The 21423-nt window shown below is 40.0% G+C and overlaps 1 protein-coding gene across 1 annotated transcript; it reads right to left on the bottom strand.

Moving 5' to 3' along the window:
- Positions 1–11217, bottom strand: LOC8062489 (two-component response regulator ORR23). Its single transcript, XM_021461707.1, has 6 exons — positions 10374–11217; positions 9936–10012; positions 9520–9568; positions 9085–9190; positions 2861–3023; positions 1–650 (listed from the first exon to the last, which is right to left on the bottom strand). The coding sequence occupies exons 1-6, from the start codon at positions 10807–10809 to the stop codon at positions 198–200; spliced, it is 1284 nt and encodes a 427-aa protein (XP_021317382.1). The 5' UTR covers positions 10810–11217; the 3' UTR covers positions 1–197.

The raw sequence follows: 21423 nt of genomic DNA on the forward strand, positions 1-21423 counted from the left end.
TACCACAAAATGAAGCTAATGGATATAGATCAAAGTACAAAAAAAAAAGAACTACGTGAAGCGCTAGCACCAAAATATATCTCTAGCTAGTGTCGTCGTCGGTCCATCATTTGCTTCCAGCCTTGCACCTCTCGCTCATCTCGATAACATTATACAAGAGATTAGCCGATCGATCAAGTATTAGCTACTAATTTCGATCACAAGCACTTGAGGAGGGTCAGCTCTTTTGGCGCTGTGGACTCCCCGCTGCGCTGCTGCTGCTGCTGCTGCTGATGGTGATCCTGCAGGTTGTGTTGCCATCCCTGCCTCCCCAGGCTTATCTCCAGGTTCGGTACCGCGATCGTTGATGACACCTGCTGCTGTTGCTGCTGATGCTGCTGATGATGATGCTTGTTCGTCATCGTCGTCCAGCTGCATGCTGGTTGTTCCGTGCTGCTGATGCTACTCCTGCCGCTCGACGGCGAAGGCACCGCCGCCGCCGCCGTCGTCGTCGTCGACGACCAGCGGCTTGCAACACCTGCGCTCCAGGGTGATGGTCTCTGCCTGATGGCCGTGTCAGTAAAGCCTGGATGCAGACGCCGGGCTGCATTGTCCTGACCTAGGACCTGCGAGGCAGCAGCGTCTTGCTGCGCGCCTCTGGCCCTCCATCCCTGTAAAAAAACATGCATGCATGCATGCATCGCTTATATATATGTTTTTGCCATGCAGAAACTATTATGGGTAACGTACTGATATATTGTCCGATCGAGCTGACATGCATGTCGTCGTTTTTTATATATGTAGATGAAAGCCAGTGGATGGATTGATTAGATGGATATTCTTTAAACTGTCTCATAGCACTTTTCAGCTCGTTGCTCTCTTGGTTGAGGTAGTGGGGATCCCAAGTAGTGTTGGCTGGATCCAGCAAGCAATACAACACGAGATCTAAAGGGAAATATAGTATCTAGTCTAGCTATATGTGGTTCCAGTAGCATCTTGTTGTGGCCGTAGAAAGTGTCATTATGAATGGCGAGAACGACAACAGCTAGCATAGCTTTTTTGCCATGTGTTGTGTTGCGTACTGCTACTGTATTTGCCAAACCTAATACAGTAACAAAAAATAGTATAACCAATGTATGTAGAGGAGGATCTGATTACGTACTAGAAAAATATTTTTCTTGTGAATCAAAGTATATATAATGAATAATATCTGGCAAACAAGGATAACATTTTCTTGCATGCATTGCGTGTGGGCCTTGTTTAGATGCGAAAACATTTTGGATTTTGCTACTGTAGCACTTTCGTTTGTTTGTGACAAATATTATCCAATCATAGACTAACTAGGATCAAAATATTTGTCTCACAATTTACAGCAAAACTGTGTAATTAATTTTTGTTTTTGTTAATATTTAATGTTTCATGCATGTGCCGTAAGATTCGATGTGATGGGAAATCTTGAAAACTTTTTGGTTTTTGGTGTGAACGAAACCGCTAAGCACTGGCTGCCCGTGGACCAAACTCAAGTTAAGACATTCTGCCAACTGCAGCTGCATGCATGCGTCGTATATATGATGACGTTTCTATATAGCCACTTTTTGCCTGGAGTGAATAGCTCTGAGGAAGTAAGAGAGCGAGGGTACGGTTCTGCTGCAACAAACATTATTGATGAAGATGTGCTGTTTATCCCCAACAATCAGAATATTGTATTATTACCACATTACTAGCCATTATTACTACATTACTCGCCAAATTAATTAAACCCTTTGGTGTACCAGAGAGCGAGCTAGCAGTAGTGCATGAAGAAAACCATTCAATGTCCGTACTACTGCAATTAGCTAGTTTATTTCAATCTATGTGTAATAAATCATGTGGGGAGGGAGACATCCAGGAAGCATTACGGGCTACCAAATTATGGCGAGATCTTCCTTCATCATCAACCTTTGATCCTACTATATAATGGACCACATATGATGCTAGACTGCACTGAACTGAACCTTGATTGAGTAACAATATATATTACTAACTACTAGGCCAGGATGTAAAAATTTTAATTACTTTTAAGTCACTGAATCGACGAAAACTTATTCGAATGAACTAGAATAATGATGTTAATTGTATGTAATTTTATTTGAGGGGAGAAATGAACTAGAATGATATATTTATTTGATCGTAATTAGTTAGCTTACCCAAAACACACCAACATGGTAGTAAGCAACAACGGCATCCTTTGCTTTGGATATATTTGCCAAGAATGGATGGACAAAACAATAATAGAATTTGCTTTTTTTATTTTCCCTACATTTCGGTGTTCTCTTATTCGTTCAATTGTAATCAGCAGATAAGCTGGAAACTTTGTGAGAACTTGGCTGTGTGCATTCGCAGATGCCAGAATATTTCCTTTATAAAAAAAGAGCTGCATCCTTAATAACGAAGGACATTACGGTACAGTACTTTCTCTCTCTAGCTCTCTCTGTATGTCTGTACTGAATACGAGCTGAGCTGAGAGATTAGATTTATTTTACAAGCGATAGAGAGGTGCTATTACTCTGTAACTGGCTACAAAATAACTTATTTTGTAGCCACTTTGAGTTACAATAATTACTATATTAATTTATAATATTATAGTAACTTTTTACTAAGTGGGTTACTATATATATATATATATATATATATATGGTAAGTTTTTTCTACTCCCTAGAAGTTGTTACTTCCATATGTGATTTACGGTATATATGGTGTATATGTAAATGTAGTATATGATCATACTAAATTATTTAGGGTAGTATGTATATCAAATATGTAAGTATATATGAAGTATATGGTTATACTATATTTTATATAGTACTGCTCTTATAGATAGAGGGTAAAATAATCACCGTACCTGATTTTGTGAGAGCAAGTAGCGGTTGTGGTGTGCAGACATGAGGTAGGGACAGGGCAGCGGCAGCGGCACCGCCCCACTTTGGTGTGCGAAGGATGGTGGCCGCAAGAACCAGGCCACCTCCTGCTTCCCTGCCGGCGACCCTGCAGCTGCCTGCTGCATTCTGCATCATGCATGCAGACGTATATGTACATATACGTACATACGTCAAGCAATGATCATCTATCAGTACTTTAATTTGTTCATACACATACAAATATATGTGTACTATTACATCATCTATCTTGCATATGTTTTTCATATATATAGCTATCATCCTATCCTATGTAGCCATGCATGTAGGGTAGTGCAAATCTTCCGTTATCACAGTATAGATCGATACTCCTAGGCTTGTTTAGTTCCAAAAAGTTTTTAAATTTTGATATTGTAGCATTTTTGTTTTTATTTAACAATTATTGTCCAACTATAGACTAAGTAGGCTCAAAAAATTCGTTTCGTAAATTATATATAGACAAATTGTGCAATTAGTTTTTGTTTTCGTCTATATTTAGTGCTTCATTCATGTGCGTAAGATTCGATATGATGTGGAATCTTGAAAAAAAAATTGAATTTTGAGGTGAACTAAACAAGGTAAGGCCCTAGTTTTGATGTCACTCCGTACTATACTGTTACGTACCAGGTCGTACGCGGTACGCAGAGAGAGAGAAAGCGAGAGATCGATGAGAGAATCAGTGGATCTCGTGACTCACTGAGTAGTACTACGGTGTACCAGCTGAAGAGACACAATGAATACAACGACAGGCAGCAAAACAGTTAAAAACATCAGATTACACGAACAAAGATGCATACTCTCTATATGCAGAAGAGCAGCGCTAGCAGCAGGACGCATGCATCTATATATCGTAGTCGTAGGTACACAAGGAATTAACTCCAATCTGCCACACGGCCGGCCAGCAGGCTGCTCTCTGGTCTGGTGGTCGATCGAGCCGAGAGATCGATCGAGAGGATCTCTATCTCTACGACTACTAACTGCTGCGTGTGTGCTGTGTCTGGGACTGGGACTGATCTGGTGCCGGTACCTAGCTAGCTAACTCTCACCATCCCCACTACGTACGGATCGGAGCTAGCTAAATGGATGCCACGCACTCATCCATGACACGAAGCACGCACAATATATGCAAGTGCGTGAAGGAGAACTATAGCTAGCTAGCTAGGAACCAGAATTGACGGCAGCTAGCACACTGTGTGTGCCACTGTCTGGTACGGTGGACTGAATGCAGTGTCGAGCGAGTGTGTGTTAATGCAATGCGCTACTAGCTCTGATCTTGCTGGCTGCCGCTGCTGGCAACTTGGCTTGTCCATGCTCGCCACTACCGTGCCAACTCTATTTAAGCAGCTGCCTGATTGCCTGCATGCATATCATGGCTGTGAGCTCTATACTAGCTGGGAGCATCATATGCTGCAATGGTACCCTGCACGCAGGCTTTCGGTCAAGCAGGGCAATGGACGACGGACGGATGGATGGATCGGATAGCTAGAGATGCATGGATGGATCAGCTAGCTGAGCTGCATCTGCATCTGCATCACCCCCGGCCCTGCCGCACTACTGCCCTTGCTCCGTCCTCTCGTGTCTTCTTCTACTTGTTTCTTGCCAAGATTCCGGCCACCACTCTCGTCGTCGCACAATCTAATGTGGTAATGACCCTGATGATCTGACCATATGGGGGGCGCAGCGCAGGGGGGCGACAATTGATATGGATCTGAATGACAATGAATGAGTCGTGCATCCATCACAACGGACGACGACTACTACTCGATCACTACCGGTGGTCGCCGGCCGGCCAGCCGCCGGCCGGCCGGGCGGCTTCTTGCACATAAGTATCCCCCGGCCGATCCGGCGCATGCATGCATTATATTGTTGGGACCTCGCTCATCAACACAGCTAATAGCTTTGCTGCAGGCTGCATGCTAATTTGCATGTTAGTAGTAGGACTGTATAGTATATGTAGGAGGCAATAATCTGGCAATATAATGCATGCAAGGCGAGAAAGTCTTGCCATCCATCATGATGTTCCTTGGCCAGTAGTACGTACTACACTAGCTACCATGAATATGCATGACTGCTGCATGCCTCTGCTCCACAATTTTTTCGCAATAATATGCATGACTAGCTAGAGGCTTTACTTGCCCTTTAAAGACGTGTCCCCCCCGTTGCATGCACTCCAAAACCCTAGCTATAGCCGCTATATATGCTAATGCATGTGCGCGCGGTAGATACTACATGGATAGATGGCTCTATCCCTGTGCACGCAGCAGATAGAGGGATCCATCGATCCAGCAATTAGTTGGATCGGATCATTACATTTGCTGCCACTGCCAGCAGCATACTATGCATGACGCACAGGGCCGGCCTTCAGTTCAGGGGTTCCTCTTCCTCCAGCGCTTGCAAGCTTTTGCATGCGTGCGTGCGTGGGAGTTTGGGAATTGCCAGCCAGCAAAGGACGACGCGCATCTATCACCATCGTCAGACATATGCATGCATGCACAACACTGTCATCGTACCTAGCTTGCCCAACTACTGACCACCAGAAAAACAAATTATCAATTGTTGCACTTTTTTTAAAAAAAAAATCTCGACACGCATGCGTTCAACAACAACGACGGGAAGGCAGGCAGGGCGCCCACCTGAATGAACTAAAGAAAAATCACAATAATATACCCCACACCGTACCCCATGCATATGATATATATAGGATGGCCATGGAACATTAGAAATATCATTGTTAATCTTTTGAGGAGAGATTTTGTTCATATGAAAAACTCTCAATCTTAATTATTCTAGCTTTTATATCGAAACATATTAAGTGTGTGGAATTCTATTTAATTTCCTGGCAATAATTGAAGTAACGACACGGTTGAGACGTTCCAGCTCCAATGGTGTTAAAAGATTTAATTCATAGATTATTTAATCGAGTAAGGAGAGAACGATAAGGGCACTCACAATGCAGACTCTATCATAGAGTCTAAAGTTATTTATTATCTCGAACAATGTGGACTTGGAGTCTAAATAATACTTGGAGTCTTATTTTTTCTACCTCTTTCTTCAATAAATATGCTGCCACATCAGCAAAATACCATAAATAATATATAATTAAGTGTCTTGAACTCTGTGATAGAGTCTTGCATTGTGAGTGCCCTAAGTTAGCAGCTCTTCATGAAGAGCTAAGCTCTCACACTTTTTTATGATTCATATGTCTATGTTTACACATTTTTCTAAGCTAGCACGTTGGGTTACTTTATTTTTATCTTATTTAAAGTTCATATGAGCTAGCAAGTTGACTCTATTGTTCGTGGTGCCTTGTAAATGTCATAAGTAGTATTTATTATGATATATAGGAAGTTTCCTTTTAATGCAAGTAATATCCACACTTGACATACACATTGTGGTTTAGCCCTAATAATTTTCTTATGTTTGATATAAAAAAGGAGAAGTTTATTTTCGACTTATGTGATTCAGGCAACAATCCAACCTCGCCTTCATTTATGTTGTACATATTGGTGGCCACAACTGCTTAACTAGGTACATAATTCTTTCATTTATGATTTATGCATAAAAGTAGAGGATAATATATAGAAAAACTTCAATTGTTTTGTACATCTAATGTCCTTGATTCTAACTAATAACTACATATTGTAGTATAAGTTTTTATAGTGATCTGTATTATTCAAATAAACTAAATTGTATCTCTCTTTGTGTTGTCATATTATTGAATTTGATTAATCATCTTTGTTCCTCACATCCAAAAAATTGCTTTGTGTTCACTTTCTTTAGAGGTTTTTGTTTATCAACTAAATTGAATTTGTGAGCAAAGTTGTGCTCCATGGACCATGCAAATATCAAAATGGTACATGGTTTTATGATCGGACAAGAAGCATCACTAACATTTAATAAAAAAGTAGGTGGAGAATTAGGTGTATGGCCCTGGAAAATATTTATCTTAGGTATATGGACTTCTTTTTTTTGAATTTGGCTCTATGGCCTCAAAAATAAATTTATTTGGCTCTATGGCCTTCTGTCTATTTTAGCAGCTAACGGTGTTAAGTCAGGGGTAGAAAGACTATTTTACTCCTAACAAAAAAAGTAAAAAAAAATTGTTTTTTATGTGAATATATATATGTGTGGTTGTGTACTAAAAATATATATGTGATTATGTACTTAATATATATACTCAAAACTTACAATAAACAAACAAAACTCTATTTTTATTTTTTTGCCAGGGGCAAAATGGTCTTTGTACCCCTAACTTAACATCGTTAGCTGCCCAAAACTGACAGAAGGCCATAGAGCCAAATAAATTTTGTTTTGAGGCTATAAAGCCAAATTCAAAAAAAGAAGAATCATATACCTAAGACAAGTTTTTTCCAGGGTCATACACCTAATTCTCCCTAGTCTCAACTATTATATATTTAGCATAATATAAATGCATATTATGGCATAGAGCTAATTCAATTTAAACTATGATTTCTATGTTGGATCAACATAAACACCAATAATATTACCATAGCAGTATTACTTGACCATATATGAAATATGTGCATAGGAACCATGAATAGCATTTTAGTAAATATGATCCCTTGACTACCACGTGACAGAAAATTATTGGGTTCACCAGTGTCCTCTTGTAAACATTGGACTTGAGGTTCCACCCGGCCCCTCTATCTCCCTCTGTCCCAACAGGAATAGAAACCTCATTTTCTAAGGAGAATATCTTCAGTTTGACCGAATATGTACAAAAAATACTAATTAATATTTATGATGCATAATAAGTATCAGTAGATTAACCATAGAATATATTTTAATAATAAATCTATTTGAAGATATAAATGTTAATATTATTTTCTAGAAACTTAATTAAACTTGAGAGTGTTTGACTCGCTGAGAAGCAAGATTTTTTTGGCATAGAGGAAATAAGAAAAAATATAGTCTTGGCTTTGAACATGTGCAGTCAGTTGCTCTAATTTTTGCCAAATATGTTAGTATAATATGCAGTTTAGTTATATGAAGAACGCTATAAATAAATTTTCATTAAAATGGAAAGGAACCCCAACGGTTTTGTGCTTTTGAACATATGATGATCAACTTGTGGTCAACCTAGTGCCATCCTATTGATTTCAAAAAATCAGAAAACATTAACTATATTGAGATTTTTAGAGTAAAATATTGCACATTGCATTGGTTACAGGGAAGCTCAATACTATGTACTCAATCCATCCTAAATTGTAAGTCGTTTGACTTTTTTAATATCAAGTTTGACCACTCGTCTTATTCAAAGTTTTGTACAAAATATCACTTTTTGTTGTGTATTGGTTTATTAATAAAAGTTCTTCAAGAATGTCTTAAATTTGACTATATTTGCACAAATTTTTTGAATAAGACTAGTGGTCAAACTTGGGGTAAAAAAAGTCAAACGACTTACAATTTGGGATGGAGGGAGTACAATAATACGGGACTCTTTCTATGTTTTATTTTTCACAAGTGCTATATATGTTTTTGATCAAATGCTCCCTAAAGGTGTGTCGCATGTGCAAAGAAAAGGGGATAAAATTGCTTGCAACATGTGTTGTAGTTTTGACTTGTTAAAGTTGGATGAAGGACACCTCATACAGAAGCATGTGGGGCCAAAACCTGTAGCTATAGAAGATGAGAGAAGAAATGCAAGAGCGATATGCATGACAGCAATGCAACACTAGCCATTAGTGCAACAAGAAAGACAGGGGAGATAATTTTTTTCTAAAAAAAGGATAGAAAGGGGATATGAAATGAGGCATGGGATCATAGTGGCCATGATCGTGCATTATATATTTTTTAGAAAAAAAAAAGATATTTGTTCCGATCTCTGCATAGTTATGTGCACAACCATTTATTTATTATGAACTCTCTCAAAGAGCGACACAAAAAACCATATGTGCCACCTTCAACACCAAGTCTATTAGAAGACAACCATCCATGTTCGTGCATTATACATAAAGAAATTTAAATAAATGCGCAAAATGTATCACGTGAATCATCAAAATGACAAAATAGAGGATGCAGATTCGCAGAGCAAAAGTAACCAATGCAATGGAATAAATATATAGGGCATCACTGTAACGAATTATATATGCAATGCAATACTGACACACACAATACTATATATAATAAGCAGCTGATAATGGGTACAAACCTAATATTGGCGGTAGCATTAGAAGTACTGTTGCTAAACGCTTCGAAGCCATTCATTTCACAACCCCTCTGCAGAAAGCCCATATCTCTCATCATCTGCACATGGCCTACAGCAAATCATATATGCCTGTCAAATCACTGAAATTTACAACGGATATATATACATGCATCTATATAAACATATATATGTGGCTATTCCCTAGGTATTTCCAGATACTGTGTACGTAGCAGCTCAAAGACAAATACTGCTACTTCATTTTTAAGAAAAAGAATGGCAGTGCTTGTGCTTTATGGGACTGACTGGAAATACTAACCAGGCACGCCCCATGCCAATAATTCAGCTAGCATTATGTTGATATGACCCTACTGAGGAATATCAACTCAGGAAAAGAAATGTTTCTGGAGCTGACATGCATGTATGCATGTAATGTTTTACCTGCAGCACATGATCTGTCTGCAGTCGTTCCCTTCACTGTTCGATACATCTGCATGAAGTAATAAAGCAAATAAGAAATTAAACAGACATGGAAATAAAGATTAGACTGATCCTTGTGCTGCCATTTGGTTCACCCTTTGCAACGAGCTAAGGAAAAAAAACATTAGTTCAATTCGTTGTGGTTGATCTATATTACTGTTACATAAGATGAAAGAGACAAGTACTTGGCGACAACTACAAACAATGCCAAGAAGAAAAGGGTGAAAGGGGCTGATCAAGAGATCATCAAACTGTGCTATCTTTTTGTTTGGTTCTTGACATGAGAAATACAATTATTAAGTACCAAAATCTACTGGAGAGAGAGAGAGAGAGAGAGAGAGAGAGAGAGAGATTATATTAAGGTTCTGGTAACTTGCCTGCAAGTGGCTCTTAACATGAGCCAATGTGAGATCCTTAACGTTCATCAGCTCCAGCACTGACTTTGGCGTTGCTCCTAGAAAGAAAAGGTACAATTCTTAATTTGTAACCAAATTGAAACTGAAACCAAAGATTGAACAGTTCAGTGAACTCTGCAAGCTACAATTAAGTGGAAAGAAAACAAAGAAAAGCACTCCATGTTTGTTACAGTTGTAGGCAAGGGGATATATCAAATATAATCAAGTGAGAAAATATAATAAATGCAGATTCACCCAAGATTCCAAGAACTTGCAGGCGAATCGGATCATCATGTCGTCGTTATTAACGACAAGCGCAAACCCAACGAATTGGAGCACAATCAACTAATTGACTAGCAATTTAACAGAATATGGATAAACATTTAAACAAGCAAACAAGAACGTTCTTGAGGAACGTACTCTCATGGCCGCCAAGGAGCTCTACGGCATGCACGAAGTGTGCATGAAGAGCCGTGGTCCACCTCATTCTCGGTGCTCTGGAGCTCCTCTTTCCACCACCGCTGCCGCCATTCCCAGATCTCGTTGTGCCTCCGGATAGCGCCGCCGATGAGCTTTTCTTGAACTTCTGGATCTGGCTAGGTTGGTGCAGCCGCTGCGGCTGCTGCTGCTGCTGGATGTCGCATTGGCCATCCTGCTGCGCCGTCGTCGTCGTCGTCGTCGTCGTCGTCTCAACAAGTCCAAGACACAGCGTCTGCTTGGCGAAGAACACGTCTGTTTCGTGGTTCGCTTGACGATGGCCGCCGCCGCCGCCGCCGCCACTGTTCCTAGCATCGTCGGGCGGCGAAGGAGGTCTGATATGGAGCGAGAGATCGGGGGGCGCGGCGGTAGTAGCCATTGCAAGCTGCTGCGGCACGCACTTCTAAATTGGCAATAGAGGCTTGCCTGTTCTTGCTCGAGGAGAAGAAATGGATCTTGGTGATTAGGTCATGAGTGGCATATGACATAAGGTTCTTTTTGTATAGGGGTGGTTGCGGGTGGGTGAGGAGAGGAGGGAAGGAGGTAGATGCCTAGCTAGAGAAGTAGAGATCAGAGGAGCAAAGTTTGGTAATGTTATGCTGGTACAATTATAGGGATGATAGGCCGCAGCTAGTGAGGTTTCATTGGACGATATGGTGATGAGAGAGAGAGAGAGAGAGAGCTAGATGGAGCAGGCACCAATATATATTTTTTTTCTTGTGTGCCGTTTTGAAGGGCCGGGGGTACAGTGTGTAGCACTGAGAGATGGTCCAAACCGATAGATGGGATGCATGGACTGGAAACTGATTGACATGATATGTGCACCTCTCTCAGAGCTAGTGAATGTGTCGTTTATATTGTATGTACTGGCTTCAGCATATTCCTTCCTCGCCATGCATTTAGTCAAGTGGCAGGACACGTACGGTATTTCTTATCGATCATGTCAAAAAGGTAAAACTAGGAATCATGAGTGAGAATTGAATGTGCTCTCTATTATCACTAGGAGAGGAGTAGCAATTAAAGGAGCGTAATGTGCATGTGGGCGCACCGTTTTACCAATCGAAAATATTCATTGCAGTATATTAATTGCATAATTAAAATGAATTATATACTCCCTCTGTTTCATCTATTTAAAATTATAAGTCGTTTTAACTTCTTTAGTACATTCATTTTCCTATATATTCAAAGCAACTTATAATTTGCAACGGAGGGAACAGAAGTTTAATTGGCTACGAAAATATGGAATAAATTGTAGGAATTTTCAGGTAGTCAAGAAAATAGTAGTGTATATATATATATATATATATATATATATGCATTTTCTGTACTCCCGGGAATAATTACTCCCATCTTCAATAAAAACCATATTACGTATGTATTCATACTTGTTTATCGGTTTGAGTATATTCATATACTTATATTAAGATACTCTAGACCTTACAATGCGAAAAAATTTCAAAAAAAAATTATATTTTTTAATATATTAGTAAAATGCCACTACTGTAGTATATATAATAAGTATAATCACATACTTTATGTATGCATGCATACTTAACATATATACTACCTTAGATGGTTTAGTATGATCATATACTTTGTCTACATACACTTCATTGGGCCATATACGTCCTAAATTTAGAGATATACACATAGGAGTAATTACTACCGGGAGTTTTATATATATATATATATATATATATATATATATATATATATATATATATATATATATATATATATATATATATATATATATATATATATATATGACGCGTTTCTTTTACACGTGCGTGTAGTTACTCTCATCTATGTATCTCTAGATTTAAGGTGTATATGACCGGACGAAATGTATATAGACAAAGTATATGATCATACTAGACCATCTAGAGTGATATGTATGTTAAGTATGCATACATACATAGAGTATATGGTTATACTTATTGTATATAATATAGTAGTGGCATTTTAGTAATATAGTTAAAATATATTTTTTTTTGAAAAATTTTCGCGTGGTAACATCTAGAGTATCTTAATATGAGTATATAAACATACTCAAACTGATAAACAAGTATGAATACATACATAATGTAGTTATTGAAGATGAGAGTAACTACACGTACGTGTACAAAGGAATATCCCTATATATATATATATATATATATATATATATATATATATATATATATGTGTGTGTGTGTGTGTGTGTGTGTGTGTGTGTGTGTGTGTGTGTGTGTGTGTGTGTGTGTGTTGAACCAGGTCATGTTTTGCTCTATAGCTAGCCAAGCCAAATTTTTGACATATGTGACCTGGGACTTTTTGGCCACCGTTTGTTTTCAGACCAAGATTTGGCTAGCCAAAACAAATTTAGCTTGTGCCCGCTACAGTTAACAGGGGACGGTGGGTACTCACACGGGCGACTGGGCGAGAGAATTGCGCACTAATTTGGCCGGCCGGCTGCATGGCCATGCACCAAAATGATATATCAAGCTGCTATTTGTTGCACTTGCATCGAGAGATTTTGAATTATAGAGCTTTAAATGGAAATATCTACTAAACAAATATCAATTTATAATTTTTTTGTCATCTTATTTATTTTTTATTTTTTTTATGATTTTTAACTACAAAACAAGATGCATGTTTCAGTGAAGACAAAATTTTGTGACATTTAGACCGCATACCTTATACTCAGAGTTGTTTGCCATGGCTATCATCAAACGCCTTTTTTCTTACCGGCCGGCGGCACTTGGAAAATTTTAGCGCTGCCCCAATTTGACGTTGGCCAAATTTTGGCTAGGCTCGTCTTGGCTTACAATCAAACAGAGTAACAAACCGTTGTGCATAGTCTATAACTACATGTTTTCATAACCCTAGGAGCACATACTAGTTATATAAATATACCTACCTAGTACTATATATGTACGGTGGGTGGTGTGATTAGCTCTCGGTCCTACCTGATTACATAGTAGACATGAGCTACGAACTTATTATAGGTTAGTTGGTTGGGTTTCTTGTGTTAACTACTCACCTGAATTCAAATCCTCGAGTTAGCACAATTGCTCGTATTTTTTAGATTTATTTTAGAATTTATGGCGCTATGCTTTCAATGATAAGCGACATACCCATCGACAACGAGGTGCATGTGGTGACCTCGTCGGCTCAATCCTTCAAAGAGGCTTATAGGAATTATCTTGCCAGTCTTCTTGTTATTGTGAAACCTATTCTTATGGATGTGGGATTAAAAGAGCACATCTTGGGGCCCACTTATAAGCAGAAATAGTGATAGCTGGATCCGATGGTGGAGAACTGAGTAATTAGGATAGGTGGATTAAGTGACATAGATCACTGTTGGGTAATGGTTCAACTAAGTAGTGATATTTTGTTGCTACTGCCAGATCAAGCCATGACCTAGTATTAGCATATCACTACTGGGTTGTGGTAGAACTGAGTAATTAGGATAGGTGGATTAAGTGATATAGATCACTGTAGGGTAATGGTTCAACTGAGTGGTATTTTGTTGCTACTGCCAGATCAAGCCACGATAGCATATCACTACTGGGTTGTGTCATGTCCCAACAGCGATATTCCCACTATTAGTGTTGGTTCATGACTCTATCCAGCTGTGAGAGAGGGCCTTCACTGCTGGGTCAGCAAGATCCCCAATCACTATTGTAGATTTGTACTATAGAGGCGGCAGGATGCCTTGAAAAACACATGCTTCACACTAAGGGCTTGAACCCGCGACCCCTAGGCCTCGCGCGTGCCTCCTCTAGCCACTCGACACATAAGTCACTTGTGTCCATTTGGAATTTGTCCTCCTCATTTTATCTTCATCAAATTTACAATGAGTATTTAGGACACTAAAAAATCTCAAATGAAGAGGTTACAAAGCAGTATAACATTTTGAGATCTACAACTTTGGTTTTGGTCATGTATCCATTCAAGGTCGTTTGAAAAATTTGAATTTCAAATGTAAGAAATTCAAACATAATTTTCTTGCAATTGTGATAATAAATAAAAAAAGTTATCAACTATAAAGTTGTATAACTCTTTGAGATCTACAATTTTTGTTTTGATCATTTCTTCATCTGAGGTCGTTGAAGAATTCGAATTTTAATGTGCGGCTCTATTTTTAGATGTGGTTGAAAAAGAGCTATCTCGATGTATAGGCACCTGAAAATAAAGGCATTGTAGAGGCAGAAATTGAGCCATCCACGGCTAGAAATTGAGCCGTCTCTGAAAATAATCTATGTTGCTAAAAATTAATTCCGTTGGGATCCCAGGCTTTTGACCTGACGGCCAAGCCAGATCACTGTCCGCTCTAGCACACTTGGTAGTGATAGGACGGTAGGGATTGTGGACTCTGCAGTACTATAGATAGATTTTTTTTTTGATATAGTACTATAGCTAGACTATTAATTAGCTAGGAAGAAAATAAGACACCTAAGCTAATTGTTAGCTCTAGGATCCAACAGGGCCCTTAAACCTTAAGTCAATTGATGAGCGAGCTAGTTACAAAGATAGCAGGATGGGAAGGCATACCTTAACTTAAATTAGGGACTGGAAGACGGTGATAGATTACCAATCGAACCCCACTTTCTGACACCTGGCCGGGGTGTTCACCAGCATGATCAGACCTGCCAAGGCACGTGATCATAGCTTGGACCCTTCTTTATTTCCCTTCTACTGTACTACTCTATAATACACAGTTACATTTTGATACACACGTCACATAACACATATGCCCCATTCTTCCATGACACACTGAGCCAACTGAGGAATTTATATACAGGCATACAGCAAGAAGACGACGCACATATATATTAGCTAGGCCCAACCTACATCATTGTGCACGTACCTTGTGTATCTTTGCTGAAAATATTGGATGGAGGTATTGATGATGTGCGGCCTATTTGAATAACAAAATCTGACCGAAGTTAGCCATGTGGGTGCCATGCATATATATGTATGTATATGTCCAAGCTAGCGCCACTAGCAAACATCCCCTGCCACTGTCCGTTGTTACCATCCACATCAAACCATTATTATTTATTTGGCGGTCGTCGTCTCACCTTTGTATAGTATCTTCTGCCTCGCTAGCAGCTATATCATGTCATCATTTGTTTGCATGCTGTAGAGAGTGATGTGGACACCGTTACCTTGTTTTTGTTTGGTTGGAAGCCACACACTCATAACAATCAGTGCATGCATGCTTGCATTGTTATACATATGTTTATATACTTCATAAGCAAACAGAAATTGCTAAAGTATAATTGTGGTAAAAACAGGGCAAATCCGTGGTTCATTGCTACACACTTTTGACATAGCCTTGTTTTGACCACAAAAGTGTGTAGCAATGAACCGCGGATTCCCAGCCTATGAACCGCGGTGATCATTCTTTCTGCAGTAGTGATGCCCAATGAGCATCTCCAACAGTTTGCCAATTGCACTTATTATCCTTGTTTTTTTGGCAAAACAAGAAAAATGGTCCAACAGTTTGCTAAAGCACTTGCCTCATTTTCCTGGTTTGCCATCCGGGGGATATCACGTGCAAATTTGCGCGCTTCCGATGGGTTGCCATCGCGCTGACGCTTGATCTCCCATGCTCTCCTGGAGTTCTCCACCGCGCGACCCAACAAAAGATCCAGACGTCACGTGCTCACCTGGACACCTCCGACTCCGATTAGACTCGTCGCCGTCCTCCGCGCGCACCCACGCCACGAAGTCCTTCTTGAACACCTTGGTGCGGCCCTCGTCCGTAGCGGCAACACCATAGTTGTTCTCAAATATACAACTATTGTACTTCAAAGAAGAGATCACAAGGACTTGGATTGGAGGAGATGGGCGCCTAGCTTCCTGGAGGATTTTTTGCGGGGAATCTTCCTGGCGGAGTTGGCCGCCTAGTTCAAGGAGATGACCGGCCCCCAGCCACGACGGAGACATGCGCAGGCGGCGGCTCCCAGGTATGGCGCACAGGAGACGAATAGGCACGGCGGCAAAAAAAAACAGTTGATCGGTTTGGAGTGGGTCTATTTTTTCTAATTTTACCAAACCCAAATGCCAAACTATTGGAGATAATAATTTTTTTACTTGCAAATTATAAGATTTGCTAAATAATTTTTACCAAACTATTGGAGATGCTCGGTTAGCATATAGGTGTGGGGGTGGAAGCTGATCCAACAGCGGGGAGCGACCAAAGATGAGGCTGGTGGGGCATGGGAGGCGCTTTGTGCAGAGATGCCATTAACAAGCTGTAGAGCTCGTGGAAAAAAAAAAGAGGCCAAAGGTAGAGGAAAAATGATGCTGCGTTAGATCGATCTTGAGATCCAACAGTTAAAAAAAAAATCAAGTGTCCAACCCCTTTAAAACACACCTGACTTCTCTGTAGACAGATCATTTAATTTGGTTGATGAGTAGGACAAACAAGAATCCAATACTATACTATGACAAATAAATTAATTTAGATGATGTGCTTATTGCCACTATGCGCACCAAATTAAAGAGGTAGTAGCTAGTTAGTCCCTCAAGGGAATAATTGTGAATGCGCGACATGGATGCATGCATATGCATGCATCCAGTCGTTCTGTCCCTCCCCTGTTTACATGTGATCGATCCATCCATCCATCCATCCATCCATCCATCCATCCCGTACCCGCGCGTACGCCCGGCCGGGGACCTGTACAGGAAGGCGACGGTGCGCAATGCAAATAAAGGTGGCCAGACAGAGCTAGCAACCATTCAAGTTAGTTTGTCCGTACATATATGCATGCATGCATGCAGCCCCGGCACATCGATCGGCCATCACGTAGTAGAGAGGTCGATGTCAGTACGTACTCATGCGTCCAAATGACTCATGTGTCTAGCTCGATCGTCTTTACGCTGTACGTGCATGCATAATTCGCTTGTCGATAATTTAATGCAGGTTATGTGCCCTCGAGGACCAGACAGTAACTGCATCCCAATAATAAGCTTGTTTAGCAAAATTTGCAAGAGAAAAAACTAATATGAAATTATTAGGCATTATCCCTTGGGCCTGATTTCCGATCTCCAATCCGACTTCAGTTTATGAAGTATTGCAACTTATACCAGCTAGGGCAAGAGAGGAACTCTAGACATAAGGCCCGTTTTCCCCTACTTGGGATTCAGAACTACATTAGAAATATAGTAATCACTGTTGGACTATATCATTGTCGATTGTTCTGGGTCGACAATACTACAGGGTCAGAAGACTAAAATTCGAGGGGTCCTATTCATCCAACAGTGAAAAAGACCCTTTTCATTGCCACCTCGAACCATGCACCAACAATGATATTCTAATTATCATTGTCAATTGATGATAACACAAAGTGATAGTGATATTCCAGTGTCGGATCATGGCTTGACTCGATAACAGTATAACAATATCATTGTTGGCTTTTTGTTTGATCAGCAGTGTCCTAGCTATATATAGTATAAAACCCTAGACCCTTCTTCCTCCTACCTCCCAACCCGAGCACATCCATTCAAGGAGGCATCTTTCCCCACCTCTTGCTCTCACTTTTTCACCAAATTACTCATAGAGGGGCTTGGTTTTTTTAAGGATGGACATTATCTCCTTGTTTTAAGGCGGTAACTTTTGAATTTATAGCTTATTTTGTTCTTAGATTATTTTTTATTCTCATGCTTGTTTTTTCTCATTTTAGAGAGCATTTCTTTCATAGAATTCTTCATGAAGGCTACCAAAATTTTGGTGAATCCATAAGGTATCGATAATTTAAGGTTAGTATATGTGGACCCATTTAATTTGCAGCTAGTTTGCTTCATTAATTAGATTGTTTTTTATTCTCTAGCAAATATGAGTTTATTTAGTTTATCAATTTTAGTGTAGCATAGAATAGAGTTGCCATGAGGGCTACTAATAATGAACCCATATGTATTAGCCCAAAAGTATGCACATTTTAAACTTTAGTTAAGTACTTCTTAACCTTAAGCCCAAAACTTCCTTCTTTACAAAGATAATATGACATGTCCGATCCTTCGACACAAACTTGACCAACACATCACCGTCTTTGGATGTCTTTGTTGCAACTTTTTCTAATACCATGATCAGACAATCTATGTTTCTTCCTTGACATGGATTGTACAAACTTGTTGCCTTCTCTTATATACCCTTGATTTAACCATGAGTTACTTTTCATTGCAAATGTTTCATCCACCCTCGACTTCCAAGTATAATCAACCCTTCTTTGTCTATGAGCCTTGATGAGAAACAAGTAAAGGGAGTGTGTGCTTTATTGTCTCCAATGCAAGACCTCCTTCAGCCATGAAGTTAGTGGAGTCCGATGTCGAATGCCATTCAAGCGAATCACACCTTTGGAACTAGAAACATGGATCATCAACCCTAGAAGACGAAGAACCTAGGGGAATGCATGATAGAACCACCCCCCCAACACTTTGGAGTCCAGGAGAAGCATGAGAGGCTACACAAGACCCTATTTTGTTAAACTAGTCAAAAGACTATAGTTAGGGAACCCTTGGTGTCCCGATGGATTGTCAACGGGCATATCATGGACTATCCATAACTGACATATCAGCCTACACACATATGCTCATGTGAGACCACATCTAGACAAGTCCAGCTCTATCAATTATTGCCCAACAAACAGTTCATCAGGCAATTATAGGGGGTCAACACAACTAGGTTCCGATAAATAGTCTGTTGGAACCATAGAACATTAAACAACTGGACTGATACCATTGTGTGTGCACAATACTTGGCACCAACGAACAACCGTTCGAGGCCATGGGCATGTTGTTCTATGTAAATGTGAGGTGTTAGGAACATAGCCCCACTGGCCACCGGCCAGCCCACCCATACCTACACAACACTAGTGCCCTCCCTCTACCCCCATGTCCCTTATTCCCTCCCACACAACAGAACAAGGAGCAATAGAGAAAGATAGGAGAGGAAGAGAGAAGGAAGAAGGAGGTGGACAGGAGGAGGAGGGTGCCAAAGCTCCCCACGACCTTCACCTCGCTGAAGTTGGTGGAGGAGGTCCAAAGTATTCTTCTTCCTTAAGCTCCCATAAAGGTCCTCAAGGCTAATCTCCCACCTCATGCCACCCTAGGTAGAGTTACCATTGGAGGAGCATCCTTAAGCATTGATGAGCCACCCCAAGCCATCTCCCCCTCCATCCCCCTCTCAATCACCCTCCCCTTGAGCTCTAGCTGTCCATGACTAACACAACCATGGATTAGCTTGAGTCCTCCACACACAATGCATGATGAACCCAACACTTTGAATGAGTCCACATATCACTATGATTCCACAATAATAATCCGTGCACACCCAATTCGGTGTCCCGATGCACCCAGAATCGCTCTCGGCATTGCCATTGGAGTAATGAAGGAGTCCCAATAGGCAGTCTATCAAGTTGTGCCCAGTTACACCCTATCTAGACATTCTAATGGATTGTCCATCAACACTCCACGGGCGGTCCACCACATCAGCACCTTCACATGAATGCACGTTCTTGTAAAGTTCATAGAAAAATCATCCTATCTCCAAAAATTGTGAAATAATTTTTTGGATTCCTTATGAAATCCTCTATCACATAAAACGAGTTTACATCCAATTTTTGTATTTAAATTTTCAACAAAAAACATAAATGACTTTTTCCTTGTTCTTATGATAATTGATTCTCTAGTGCTTCAAAAAATCATGAAACTACTTAATGGTTTTTTGGTTACCATGTGTTGGTCAATTTGATCTGTCAGGAATGACAAGATTTTTAGAGATATTCAACCAACAATGTCTCGATGTAGGAACATCTTCAAGACAAAATTTGCTCACGTTAAGCGGAAAGCAAAGAAGAAATATCAACCCTTAATTAGTCAATGGCTAGAAGCTTATGTGTAATCTTTTTAATCTTCCTTATTTTTTTTCTTTTTTCCTGACCTTTTGCACTCGTTGTATGTCTCTTATTTAATAAATCTACAATAGAGGGCAGCCCCTCCTGTTTCAAAAAAAAATAGGTGCGTAAAATCTGATTTGAACAGAGTCTAGTCAAAACAAGCTAGTTTGAGAGTATATTTTCTAACATGGCATATAATCTGAAATGGTACAACCAAGTTATGAAAGACCGACAAAGCACTGGAAGCAGCAATAAAACCAACATTATGCCCTAGTGGTATGCATCATGATGCCTTGTTTGAACGCTTTTTCTCTGGCACGCATGGTCCACAGCAACGCAGCAGGACCAGCAGCACAAATACTAGCTAGCTGCATCGGTCTTCCAGACAGGTTGTCCAGTTCCTCGCTAGCTTTCTGTATGCCAAATCGCAGTGTTCTACTACTACTCCCTGCTTGTGCAGATCTGCTGGTCGTAGGGCCTGTGGCATGCATGCAGCATGCTAGCAACCAAAGGAATTGAAGACGAAAACATTATTCTCGTTACAGGGATCAAGGAACAAAATGCACCTTTCCTAGCTAGCCCAAACTAACATGCATCCAGCAGGGACCATCATATATATATGCATGCTTCGTAGTACGTACAGTAAAAACACAGTAGTAAAAACATTGCATATCGTGCATATATGCCTCGGTTGATGGACTACTGCATGGACAAATAGATGAGACAACGATGCATTATATTGGTCCCTATAGCTCAAATGCATTCGTATATTTTCTCCATCTGTTGCAGGGCCTGCTAGTTTGACTGACTATACATATATGCACGCCATCATATCTTCCATGCACAGATCTAGTGTCACGTATAAATCTCCCCTTTAAAAATCTTATTAGTGAATGGGAAAAATAATGTTTCTACCCATGAGGCTTGGGACGGACAGACCTTCACATTTTCCTTTAGAATGAAGTAGTTTGATGTTGTAGATGTTTATGTATGTTTATATAGACTTAGTTAGACAAGTTTGACTTAGGGTAAAAGAAAAACTGAACTATATTAATTTAGAACGGGAGGAAGCTAGCATTTCTCTCTCTTTGCCACACCAATGA

This window comes from Sorghum bicolor, chromosome 1 (assembly GCF_000003195.3).
Source record: "Sorghum bicolor cultivar BTx623 chromosome 1, Sorghum_bicolor_NCBIv3, whole genome shotgun sequence".
NCBI classification, from domain to species: domain Eukaryota; kingdom Viridiplantae; phylum Streptophyta; class Magnoliopsida; order Poales; family Poaceae; genus Sorghum; species Sorghum bicolor.

Bases quoted from the DNA above. Each gene is read 5' to 3' on its own strand.
- LOC8062489 (XM_021461707.1), bottom strand. From the start codon at position 10,809: ATGGCTACTACCGCCGCGCCCCCCGATCTCTCGCTCCATATCAGACCT. The intron at 3,024-9,084 runs GTTTGTACCCAT...TGCATGATGCAG, and splicing joins AATGCTACCGCCAATATTAG to AATGCAGCAGGCAGCTGCAG. The intron at 651-2,860 runs GTACGGTGATTA...GTTTTTTTACAG, and splicing joins ACTTGCTCTCACAAAATCAG to GGATGGAGGGCCAGAGGCGC.